The sequence below is a fragment of the Odocoileus virginianus genome, chromosome 23 (genome assembly GCF_023699985.2).
Source record: "Odocoileus virginianus isolate 20LAN1187 ecotype Illinois chromosome 23, Ovbor_1.2, whole genome shotgun sequence".
In the NCBI taxonomy this organism is placed as follows: Eukaryota; Metazoa; Chordata; class Mammalia; order Artiodactyla; family Cervidae; genus Odocoileus; species Odocoileus virginianus.
The window spans coordinates 19,279,731-19,293,119 of NC_069696.1; the positions used below are offsets into that span (position 1 = coordinate 19,279,731).

Consider the following 13,389-nt stretch of genomic DNA (forward strand, 5'->3'; position numbering starts at 1 on the left):
AGGCAGACAGCAGGCGAGGGGCACAGAGATTCAGAGCCGAGGAGGAGAGAAAGGCAGACATGCCGCGGTTACACCGCCTTACCTCTGCCGTCAGCGAGGCACCTGTTGTAACCCACGGGGCTAAAGTACTCGAAGACAAAGACGGCCACGGCCGAGACGATGAGGAGCATCACAAACATCATGACCCACACGTCAGCGCTGAATGGCTCTGGGGAAGGAGAACATCAGTACTCGGGGTTAAAACAGAACGAACGGGTCCTGATTTAGTCATGTGTTCCTTCACTCCATGCAATGCGTCTCTCTGGGAAACACAAACCACAAGTGTGTGCTCCTTTCAGAGAGCCAGGGCCTGGGTTAGGGAGGAGTAAGAAGCTGTGTCTGACTGTTTCCATTCCCCTAATAGGCATGTGGAAATTTATTTTCTTTCAAACACATGAGAAGGACAGCCTCTTGCCTGTCCTTTTTGAGGCGGTAGAGATAGTTTCTGCCACGATTAGACTGATATCTGGGTTTTTGGTAAACAGTGGAACTAGAATAAGTATTGAGGTGGCCAAAAAGTTGGGCTTTCCCAGTGGTTTAGTGGTAAAGAATCCGTTTCCAGTGCAGGAGCTGCAGGAGTCATGGGTTTGATCCCTGGGTCGGTAAAATCTCCTGGAGGAGGGCATGGCAAGCCACTCCAGTATTCTTGCCTGGAGAATCCCATGCACAGAGGAGCCTGGTGGGCTCTAGTCTGTAGGGTCGCAAAGAGTTGGACATGACTGAAGTGACTGAGCATGCACTCACATGGCCAAAATGTTCATTCTGATTTTTCCATAACATCCCACAGAAAAACTCAAAACGAACTTTTTGGCCAACGCTACACTAGACATGGAGTAAGTGAGTCCTGTGGGACCCACTCTTGGTTTACACCCTCATCTATATGCCACACCCCACAGTGGGACCTAGGAAAGCTTTCAGTAACATTTCAAGCCTTGCAGCCAAGTTCATTCTCAACAAACTCAGTCACTCTTAGAGGCTTGAATTGGTTCAGTAATACTTAAGTACAATGAATGACTCCCTTGCCTCCTTGCCTCACTTCTCTTAAACTTTCCTGCCTAGACTGACATTTTCAGCTTGCTTGGATATGGTGTATTTTTTTAGATATCATTAGTGTATGAGACTATGTCAATGTTAAAAAAATCAATCTAAATTAAATATCAGTATCTCCAACACTGGGAATGTAGCAAATAAGAGAGGAACATGATAATTAACAATACAAGCACAATCTAGTCCTTATTTCCAGGTGACAGGGTTGACGGGACAAGACCAGGCAAGATAGCAGGAATGTTCTACGCCTGCTTTCTTTAATTTCTTTAATCATTTTTGGAGACTCTCTTCCAGCTGATCTAAATCTCTCTGGCTCAGAGGTGTCCAGTAATTGAACACTGAATTCCAGTAGCTCTCTCTCTGGAGGCCTGTGAAAAGGGACAATCACTCTTCAGTCCTACAATACAATGCTTCTTCAATTGTGCCTCAAAATAGTTCTGGCCTTTTATAGCTGTCACATCACATTGTAAACTCCGAGCTAAGTGAATTAACATGCTGTTTTCTCCATCTTCCAAATCATTAATAAAGATGAAACTGAAAAGGGGGAAAACAGACTGGAAATTCAAAAATATTTCCTTAACTTTGAAATCTACTTTACTTTTGAACTCCGAAGGGAATTATAACAGCCCGGTCACTTAATTAATTTAAAAAGAACCTTGATAAGGCACACTCCAACTGTGAAATGCAAAACCTTTCAGTGGCAGCCAGAGATGTGAGGGTGGAAAGTACAGTTCAAAGCCTCTAGACAGTAGAGTCAAACCAGTCAAGCCAAAAGGAAATAAACCCTGACTATTCATTGGAAGGACAGATGCTGAAGCTGAAGCTCCAATATTTTGGCCATCTGATGATAAGAGCTGACTTATTAGAAAAGACCCCGATACTGGGAAAGATTGAGAGCAGGGGGGATGGGGATGGCAGAGGACGAGATGGTTGGATGGCATCACCGACTCAACGGACATGAATTGAGCAAACTCTGGGAGATAGTGAAGGACAGAGGAGCCTGGCATGCTGCAGTCCACAGGGTCGCAGAGTCGGACACAACTGAGCGACTCAACAATAAAAAAGTGGAGTAGAAACCCTCTCCTCCTTGGTTCTGACTGACTGCAATCCTACTTCAATCTCACTTTGTCCAAGATTAGGGAATAACCGAGTAAAAGCACTGTCTCTAGGCTTTCTTTCCCCTCATTAAGCCCAGGGCAACTTTCAGTACATAAAACACAAAAAAATATCTGTACTGGTCTACACAATTTAGAAAGTACCTCATCACATAGTTTCTATGGTCCTTTGATAACAGCCCTTTCATTATGGATTATTATATGTATTTTACAGAGCAGTAACTAAGACTCAACGGTCCCAGCCCTTTGTAAGTTCATACTCAGAAGGTGGCAGAGCCAGGTTATAAAAACTGAGGGCTTCTGAGGGCAAAAGTCTGTGCTTTTCCATTTTAAATCACGTCTTAGTCCCAGCCCACTGGACTGATTCCTGATTTAGGAGTCGAGCTCTGAAATGGCCCCACCTGTACTAGAACACAGGCTGCAAGGGCAGCCACATCTAAACTTTAATTCTGGATCTGCTCCTTACTAGCTGGGAGACTGCTGGAAAATTACATAAATGAGATTCAGTTTCCTAAGCCATAAACTGAGTATGTTAATAGTGCCAATGAAATAATATGATCAAAGTTGGTAGAGGGATGCCTGGGCCTTCCCATAATAAGTGTTCAATAAATATTGACTTCTCTTACTCCTGTAATTAACTAACTGTTCTTCCTCCACACACACACACCCCCCGCCTGGCATTTCTATGTCATCCTAGAGCTACACTGAAGTGTCACTGGGTCTTCTAGTTCAGAAGTTAAAGTTAGTGCTGGGCTGACAAGATGAGAATTACAATATGGTTTATTTGTATCTTTTAATGTTTCAATTACCCTTGTAAAGGAGAAAAAGCAAATAAAATACGTAAAACTGCTCTGAGGATTAATAGACATGGTGTGTCCTATCCAATAACATTTCACATAAAATTGGCAGGGCGAGAGTCGCTTTACTGTGAGTAAGAGGTTAGTTGAGAAATCTGAGTAATTATAGAAAAATTCTCGGGAATCTATAACTCTGCCTTGGAGTACGTTCCTTCAATAATTCCCCCCAGATTGAAGCTGAAAGAAGTGTTAGTTGTTGTCTATTTCAACATCCTCACAAAAGGGTATTAATGTCCTTTAGAAAGATGGTGACTGGCCCAAGGGCTTTCAGCTTGTTTAGGACCAAACTAGCTTCCTATCTCCTAGCCAGGTTTGTTTTCAAGGTGACATTTTATTTTCCAATCCCTTGCTCTCACAGTCCCGGCAAAAAAAATATGGAGTATGAGCTCACAAAAGATCTCATCTAATTGAAATCTTGGCCTCACCTCACCCGGTCTTATATCATATGGAAGGCTTTTGACACATAAGTGATGCTGGAGAGTGAGGTACAGGTTCCTATGGGGAAGGGTGGGGGATAGGTTAGGGTCAGAATAGCTTGAGTTGGCAAAGCCTCTGAAAATTAATGTGAAGGCAGAAAACCTTTTTTTTTTTTTTTGGTAGCACTGAGCTCCATTCTTGAAGATAATTTGAAATAAATAGGTATTTGAATGATATCCAGAATTAGAAGTTATTAAAGCAGGAAGCAGCTTCAGAGATCAGCTAGTCAAAATGCCTTCTACGGATGAAGGCTGAGTGCCAAAGAACTGATGCTTTCGAATTGCGGTGCCTGAGAAGACTCTTGAGAGTCCCTTGGACAGCAAGGAGATCAAGCCAGTCAATCTTAAAGGAAGTCATCCCTGAATATTCACTGGAAGGACTGATGCTGAAGCTCCAATATTTTGGCCACCTGATGCTAAAAGCTGACTCACTGGAAAAGACCCTGATGCTGGAAAAGATTGAAGGCAAAAGGAGAAGGAGGTGGCAGGGGATAAGATGGTTAGATAGCATCTCTGACTCAATGGACATGAATTTGAGCAAACTCCAGGAGATAGTGAAAGACAGGGGAGCCTGGCGTGCTGCAGTCCATGGGGTTGGGAAGAGTCGCACACAACTTAGCAAGTGAACAACAATAATGGATGAAGAAACTGGGCCCCAGCATGGAGTAAGCTTATTCTAGGTTAAATGATAGGAAGAGGCAGGAGTGGGACTCAAGTAGGATCCCTTGCTACCAGTCCTGCACTGTTGTGTGTGTTTTTTTAAAATAGGGAATGATGCCTTCCTATTTTTGAGGGTGATCTTCAGTTTCCATGTTGGAGAAAGGTCAGTTCTGAGGTCCCCACAATGAAATCCCTGTCTGAGGGAAGCTCCTGGCAAACCAGCTCCTGACTGAGAGAGTCTAGCCTGTCCCTGCATCCATGTTCTTCACATCTGCAAGCCCATCACTCACCTAAGAAGGCAGAAGGTGAGACGGTCCCATTGCTGCGTGACACCATGACGCTGATGCCAGTCTCTATGAAGGGCACGGAGAAATCGACCACCTCCGATCGCTCCTCGTTGATGGTCAGTGACCCCACTGCCATGTAGGCCCTCTTCATGACCACCTGAGGAAAAAGGTGCGAGGCTCCAGATAAGAGTGTCCAGGGAGGTGAGGGGTCAACATGGGGAAAATATTCGGGGCCCTAGAGTGCTTCCCTTTGCATAGTGGGAACAGTACATTTCATTTACAGTCATCCATCAGTGTCCCCAGGTACCAATACCTGCCATGGATACCAACACCTGAGGATCTTTAAGTCCCTCCTTATCTTCAGATTCCACCAACTGCCGCTCATAAACATAGGACAGGATCTGTGGTTGGTTGAATCCCAAGATGCAAAACCCACAGGTAAGGAGGGATGATGATGTATTTATTGAGAAAAATCCATGCACAAATGGAGCCACACAGTTTAAACCTATGTTGTTCAAGAGTCAACTGTATTATTTTGTATTTTCTAGATAGCTGGGGGTGGGGGGTGGGGGTCAGGGAGGTTCCCTGGTGGCTCAGTGCTAAAGAATTCACCTGCCAATGCAGGAGACAGGAGTTCGATCCCTGGGTCGGGAAGATAGCCTGGAGAAGGAAATGGCAGCCCACTCCAGTATTCTTGCCTGGGAAATTCCATGGACAGAGGAGCCTGGCAGGCTACAGTCCATAGGGTGCAAAAGAGTTGGAAATGACTGAATGGCTAAACAACAACAGCAGGAAGCTGCTCTATAGTGCAGGGAGCTCAGCTCAGAGCTCTGTGATCACCTAGAGTCGGGGGATGGAGGGTGAGAGAGAGGCAGAATAGAGAGGGGATATAGGCTTACATATATCTGATTCATGACGTTATACAGCGGAAATGAACACAATATTGTAAAAGCAGTTATTCCCTAATAAAAATGCTGATTATGAAATAAGCATTTTTTTATATTAGATGAAATAAATGAAACATGGAAATGGCCCTTAACTCCTGACACTCACCTCTCCAATCATACCATTCCAGGTTCCATTGATTTTCTTCCCATGCTTGCCATTGGTAACCAGGTAAAGATCATAGGTGAACTTCACAGATTTAGAAATTTTCTTAAGGATATCAATACAGAACCCCTTGCAGCACTTTTTGATGTAACCTGGCTCCTCATCTGTTTTATTTCTAACCGGGTAAAGAAACAAAAAGAAACAAAAACCAGGCTTTTACACAAGAGGCCAAATATTACCCTTTGCCATTAAAACTCCAACCACAAAGCAGGCGCCCCTTCACAGCTCAGCACAATTTATATCAGGCCTGAATGAGGACATAAATCAGAACACAGAACTAAAATAATCTCATTATCTCATTACACTGGACCATGTTTTCTCATAATTTTCAATGTTCCTTTGAAGTATAAAATGCATCAGGAAAGTACAGCTATCTGAAGGGTTCAGCTAGATGAATTTTCATTTAAATGTTTCATACTCAAACATTTAACCAGAACCCAAATCCAGATACAGAAGAGTTACCAGTACCTTAGAGGCCTCTTGATCTCCCTTCCAGACCCTTTCTACCCTCACCAAAAATGAACTATTATCCTGACTTCTAACAACATAAGATTAGTTTTATCTATTTCCCAAAATGTTTCTAAATCTCACAATGTCAAGACATGCTGACCGGAAAAAAACATCTTTCAAAGCCAATGTAAATTTAAATCTCCATGAACTTGAATCTCATGGAGACCCAGGCAAAGCCTCAGAAATGATAACAGGTTTAGTGCCAATTCTCCTGGGTCACGATCTGGATAGAACCAGATGCCAGACCACAGGGCTGCCAGAAACCCCATCACTCAACAGCAACAGGGTTCAGACACGGCGCCCAATAGATTCTGTGCCTCGGATCCCAGCCTGGTGCCAACGGCTGGGGCCAATCTGACTGTCCCAGGCCCCACTCCCTCCCCAGAGCCCCGGGGAAGGTGACATACTCAGAGATGATGCGCTTTTGGCAGGGGACCGTGTTCCTCATGCAGGTTCCACTCAGAGGGTCCACGCTCTCCACAATGACGAATGGGGCTTCCTCCAGTGTTACGATGCTCAGGTGGTCATCCTCCTGTTCTTCCGTCTCAGGGCACATTCGGGGCCACACGTAGTACTTCATCTGCAGGGACTTGTCTTTCCACTTCCCTACCTGCACAGGGATAAAGGAAAGACTCAGAAACCACTGGTGGAGACAGGGCGGTCTCTCCTGGCATCACCCCGTCAGCTGTTAGATGAAGGTCAAAGATGCTGGCTTTGTCCATGGTAGAGAGACAGATCCTCCTTAGACCACGTGCTCAGGATGAGAATACTGTGTCTGGATCTAAGGAAGGCAGGATATTCATTTACTCACCCATGTACCAAATGTGAAAAGAGGGCCTACTATGTGCTGGACACGCTGCTAAGCCCCCGGGGGTCAAAGAAGCCCTGCCTTTCATCAAGCTCACATGGAGTGAAGGAGTCAAAGTGTAATCGAATGTTTACAGTGCCCAGCGACAAGTGCAAAAACTGACGCGTGTCCCAGGGCTGGGAGGAGGCCAGAGCTGCCTGCCTGGAGTGCCTGGCAGTATTTCTCCTTAACTGTAGTGAGGAGTGGGATGATGAGAGCAGAGTGCAGTTCTGGAAAGGTCAACAGAGCGACTGGAGCAAGTAATTCAGAAGGATGTGTTTTGGCCCGTGCCAGAGGTCCAGGGGGGAGCCATGTGGACAACTGGGTGGATCTGAATTGGAATAAAACGGGGAGTCAGGATGAAAGACGAGAGCACAGCTTGCCTAGGGAAGGGAGTGTGATCGTGGGGGTGATGAAAGTCACAGGTCAATGCAGATACACACCTGCTGGACTGGGTGGGTGCCCCAGGGGGAATCAGAGAGGTCCCTTTGTGAGCTGTCACATGTGGCCACATGGGCCGTGTGGCCCATGTCACACACTCCAGTGTAAAGATGGATGCCCCTGGCATCAGGCACATGGTGGCCCTGCTGCCAGGCACTGGGAGAAACGTGTGGGTTCCATTCCTTTTTAAAAGAGCCGTTCATTCCTGTTTTTATAATAGAATCTGCACGCCTTGTTGGTAAAGTTCCTGCTCTCACTCTATCATTGAGTTTACTGAAGAAAAAGGAAACACCTTTTAATTTTCTGTGACCAAACATCTTCAATTAGCACCAGGAATTATAGATGGCAAATTCCCGCATTTTCCCAGTCTATAATTTGCTCCATGCAGCAAAGCAAATTAGTAGCACAGGTGAGGCTCCAAAACTACAGAACGACTTAATTTACCAAACTTGAAAACCAACAAGGAGCAATAAATGGGCAGGACTGCATACACTTCCAAGCAAACGGGCTTAGATTTCCACATGAATACAAAACTCAAAGTCACTTCGTTTCTGCGTTTGTCTACACTTCAGTTTCTACCTAGTGCCTCCCTAGGTGCGGTCTATACCCCCTCGGCAAAATGTCTGGTGGGCATTGCCTACTTTCATGCCCAAGTTAGGCTGTGCAGCCACCGCCTCTGTTCTGTGTCACTCAGCACGGGCAGTGGCTTGGTGGCCTGGCTTCTCTTGTTTGGCATCAACCTTGATGCTAGTTTTTTTCCAAGCATGTTAGCCATATTTCACATCTGTTCAGAATTAGGCCCTGAAGCAAACATGGCTTCCCTTTACACATCTAGTCTCTTCCATACTGCTGGTCCTGACTTTGGTGCAAGTTTGTTTTTCTTCAGATTGCTAAGACTACTCATTTCTAAAATGAAAATGTTCAAATAGCTTCATATTGCTAAGACTACTTATTTCTAAAACAAAAATGTCCATGTGGAGATCTTAATAATGTCTTTTGTGTGTGATATGGGGGAGGTGGGGCTTGGAGAATGGAGGCCCCAGCCCTGGGAGGCCGATGACACTGGGTCATGGCCCTATCCAAGCAGCCCTAGTTTCCCCACGGGCCAAAATGACATTTTCTGCATGTTCCATTATGTGAAAAAGATTGGGAAGCCCCAAACTATCTATTTGTATTTTTTCACTGCTACTGTGTTACCCCAATAGTCTCACTGAATTTTCTTCTTTAAACCCAAATGTCTTCTCTTCCATCTTTATTGCTATGCCAATGGTCTGGAAGCCTATTCTGGGATCACTGTGGGCAACATCAAACCTCACATAATGTGTTGCTAGCATCCACCGAGGACACTGCTGCCAGATGGATCTTCTTAAAACAACATATAATTCCTATTCAAAAATTTCAACAACCTTCCACAACTCTCAGGATTCTGTTCAGGCTTGTCACCTAGATGGTCGAGGTTTGGGCATTGAGTCTAATCTATCTTGGTACTGTTAACTTCACTATTTTGAAACATACATCTCTTGTTAAAATCAGAAAAGGAAGTTGGTTTAGGAAGTTCACGTAGGTTAATCAGGAACAGGTTTCAACAAGTTGGCTACATTTTCTTTTCTGATAGCTTGTCTTCATTGGTGAAACAAAAATGCTGCAGACATAGCATGCCGGCAAGTTTTTTCATGAAACTTGTGAACAAGAGGGAATATAATACAGATCATTATATACTTGACAGATCTGAAAGGAGTTTAAAATCTATACCCAAAGAGAAAAAAAATATGAGATCGTTTAATGAATCAATGCCAACACAGAAAGAGGTCTCTAGCAACATGTCTAGAGACTCTGTTTTTTAGAAGTGGCCTGTATAGTGTTTCAGAAAACAAAATAAAAGTCATGCTCACCCAGTTTGCAGACAACACAAACTAGAATGGATAGAAGATAGACTGCAATGCAGAATTAAGGTAGGAAGCAACACAAAATCACTGGAATAATGGATTGAATGAAATGGAACAAAATTCCACAGTATTTATACTAATGTCTAGCATTTAGATTTTTTAAAGCAACTGTACAGTACTGAAAAGGAGCTATTTCAAGGAACAGCAGTCTACATGAGCTATTGCCATGAAAAATGGTATATTTCCAGACTTTAGAGCGTTCAGCACACAGGGCAAGGGGAGGGAGTAGGTGATCCCACCCGGCTCTGTGTTCATCATATCAGAGCTGGAGAGCTAGGTTCTGATCCTGCAGTTCTATGATCCATTGGTTTTTATTTACTATCTCATTCTCATTTCCCCAGCAATCATGTGCTCACATGGTCTCCTCTAGCACTCTTTTTTCCCCAACTTCCTGTTAAGCTCGCTGGATCACATCCGTGCTTCCTTTCAATGCAACGCAACTGACATCAACTGCACATCAGTTCTGTGCCAGGAACTGAGTTACGTGCTAGAGAAAAGAACACCAGGCGATGCTTACTGAGGGCTTAGTATGTGCTGGGTACCAACCACATCCAGGAATCTCATGAATCGTCACAGTGAGCTTGTGAGATGGAGGCTGCAATTTAAGGTCTCATTTTACAGGTGAGATAAGAGAGTTCTGATGACTTGCTCATGGTATCAAAGTAAGCGAGCACAATGTTGGCTCTGAAGCTGACCAGCCTGATTCCAGAGCCCAGGCTCCCACCCACCACCCTGAACTGCTTCTCGGAAAATGAAGGAGTAAGACATGGTCCTTTGTTCTTCAACAACAGTCTCTTGGGAAAGACACTGTGCAAACTTCATGTCTGACTTTTTGCCACCCTATGGATTGTAGCCCGCCACGCTCCCCTGTCCACAGGATTCTCCAAGCAAGAACACTGCAGTAGGTTGCCATGCCCTCTTCCAGGACATCATACTAACCCAGGGATCGAACCTGCATCTCTTATGTCTCCTGCATTGGCAGGCGGGTTCTTTACCATTAGCATCATCTGGGAAAGACACTCAAGTCAGTTCAGTCGCTCAGTCATGTCCAAATCTTTGTGACCCCCCTGGACTGCAGCACGCCAGGCTTCCCTGTCCATCACCAACTCCCAGAGTTTGCTCAAACTCATGTCCATCGAGTTGGTGATGCCATTCAACCATCTCATCCTCTGTCGTCCCCTTCTCCTCCTCTCTTCAATCTCTCCCAACATCAGGGTCTTTTTTAATGAGTCAGTTGTTGCATCAAGTGGCAAAAGCATTGGAGTTTCAGCTTCAGCATCAGTCCTTCCGATGAATATTCAGGACTGATTTCCTTGAGGATTGATTGGTTTGCTCTCCTTGCAGTCCAAGGGACTCTCAAGAGTCTTTCTCCAACACCACAGTTCAAAAGCATCAATTCTTCAGTGCTCAGCTTTCTTTACAGTCCAACTCTCACATCCATACCTGACTACTGGAAAAATCATAGCTTTGACTAGATGGACCTTTGTCAACAAAGTAGTCTCTACTTTTAAATATGCTGTTTAGGTTGGTCACGGCTTTTCTTCCAAGGAGCAAGCATCTTTTAATTTCATAGCTGCAGTCACCATCTGCAGTGATTTTGGAGTCCCCCCAAAATAAAGTCTCTCACTGTTTCCATTGTTTCCCCATCTATTTGCCAAGAAGTGATGGGAGAGGAGGCCATTATCTTCATTTTTTAAATGTTGAGTTTTAATGCAACTTTTTCACTCTCCTCGTTCACTTTCATCAAGAGGCTCTTTAGTTCTTCTTCATTTTCTGCCATAAGGGTGGTGTCATCAGCCTATCTGAGGTTATTGCTATTTCTCCCGGCAATCCTGATTCCAGCTTATGCTTCATCCAGCCCAGCATTTCTCATGATGTACTCTGTGTATAAGTTAAATAAGTAGGGTGACAATAATCAGCCTTGACGTACTCCTTTCCCAATTTGGGACCAGTCTTTTGTTCCATGTCTGGTTCTAACTGTTGATTCTTGACTTGCATACAGATTTCTCAGGAGGCAGATAAGGTGGTCTGGTATTCCCATCTTTTGAAGAATTTTCCAGAGTCTGTTGTGATCCATACAGTCAAAGGCTTTGATGTAGTCAATAAAGCAGAAGTAGATGTTTTCTGGAACTATCTTGCTTTTTCTACGGTCCAACGGATGTTGGCAATTTGATCTCTGGTTCCTCTGCTTTTTCTAAATCCAGCTTGAACATCTGGAAGTTCAGGGTCACGTACTGTGAAGCCTCACTTGGAGAATTTTGAGCATTACTTTGCTAGCGTGTGAGATGAGTGCAACTGTGTGGTAGTTCGAACACTTTGGCATTGCCTTTCTTTGGGATTGGAATGAAAACTGACCTTTTCCAGTCCTGTGGCCACTGCTGAGTTCTCCAAGTTTGCTGGCATATTGAGTGCAGCACTTTCACAGCATCATCTTTTAGGATTTGAAATAGCTCAGCTGGAATTCTATCACCTCCACTTGTTTTGTTTGTAGTGATGCTTCCTAAGGCCCACTTGACTTTGCATTCCAAGATATCTGGCTCTAGCTGAGTGATCACACCATCATGGTTATCTGGATCATGATCTTTTTTGTCTATTTCTTCTGTGTATTCTTGCCACCTCTTCTTAATATCTTTTGCTTCTGTTAGGTCCATACCATTTCTGCCCTTTATTGTGCCCATCTCTGCATGAAATGTTCCCTTGGTATCTCTAATTTTCTTGAAGAGATCTCTAGTCTTTCCTGTTCTATTGTTTCCCTCTGTTTCTTTGCATTGATCACTGAGGAAGGCTTTCTTATCCCTACTTTGCTATTCTTTGGAACTCTGCATTCAAATGGGAATATATTTCCTTTTCTCCTTTGTCTTTTGCTCCTCTTCTTTTCACAGCTATTTGTAAGGCCTCCTCAGACAACCATTTTGCCTTTTTGCATTTCTTTTCCATGGGGATGGTCTTGATTACTGCTTCCCGTACAATGTCACGAACCTCTGTCCATAGTTCTTCAGACTCTGACTATCAGATCTAATCCCTTGAATCTATTTCTCACTTCCACTGTATAATCATAAGGGATTTGATTTAGGTCATACCTGAATGGTCTAGTGGTTTTCTGTACTTTCTTCAATTTAAGTTTGAATTTGACAATAAGGAGTTCATGATCTGAGCCACAGTCAATTCCTGGTCTTGTTTTTGCTAACTGTATAGGGCTGCTCCACCTTTGGCTGTGAAGAATATAATCTGATTTCAGTATTGACCATCAGCTGATGTCCATGTGTGGAGTCTTCTCTTGTGTTGTTGGAAAAGGGTGTTTGCTATGAGCAGTGCATTCTCTTGGCAAAACTGTGTTAGCTTTTGCCCTTCTTAATTTTGTACTTCAAGGACAAATTTGCCTGTTACTCCAGATATCTCTTGACTTGGTACTTTTGCATTCCAGTCTCCTAGGATGAAAAGAACATCTTTTTTGGGTGATAGTTCTAAAAGGTCTTGTAGGTCTTCATAGAACCATTCAACTTCAGCTTCTTCAGCATTACTGGTCGGGGCATAGACTTGGACTACCATGCTATTGAATGGTTTGCCTCAGAAATGAACAGATATCATTCTGTTGTTTTTGAGATTGCACCCAAGTACTGCATTTCGGACTCTTTTTTTGACCATGAGGGCTATTATAAGGGCTACTATGAGGGAAAGAAACTAGCTACTGACAATAGTATCAAGTCAGGCTTTGCTAATTACCCTAATAAAAGGTATTAAAAAATTACTCTGGGATTCAGAGTAGAAGTGACCATTTCTGAAAGCGTCAGGGAATACTTTGACCAGGATCCTTTCTTAAAGCTGGGCCTTGAAACGGAAGTGATGGCTTAGTGGGTGAAGAGAAGTTTATCTGCTGAAATAAAAGCAAGAGCAAAGATGCAGATTCCTGCAGCTGCTCCATGCAGAGACCAAGGATGGCCCTTCACGTGTGTGGAGAGGAGTGTTGGTCTTGCTCAGTTCTGTTCCTTACAGATCCGCTCCCCCCACACCAAAGATCTCTGTTCCTCCTGACACCCAGCTGGCCTGCACCCAT

At 44.0% G+C, this 13,389-nt stretch overlaps 1 protein-coding gene across 3 annotated transcripts in view; it reads right to left on the reverse strand.

Moving 5' to 3' along the window:
• Positions 1-13,389, reverse strand: part of GRIN2B (glutamate ionotropic receptor NMDA type subunit 2B) — a 483,052-nt gene that overhangs the window by 55,399 nt on the left and 414,264 nt on the right. For all 3 annotated transcript variants that reach the window (XM_070453649.1, XM_070453650.1, XM_070453651.1), the window contains 4 exons: positions 6,509-6,711; positions 5,535-5,706; positions 4,485-4,638; positions 83-208 (listed from right to left, as the gene is read on the reverse strand). In XM_070453649.1, coding sequence (XP_070309750.1) covers positions 83-208; positions 4,485-4,638; positions 5,535-5,706; positions 6,509-6,711 — 655 coding nt within the window. The remainder of the gene's footprint in view (positions 1-82; positions 209-4,484; positions 4,639-5,534; positions 5,707-6,508; positions 6,712-13,389) is intronic.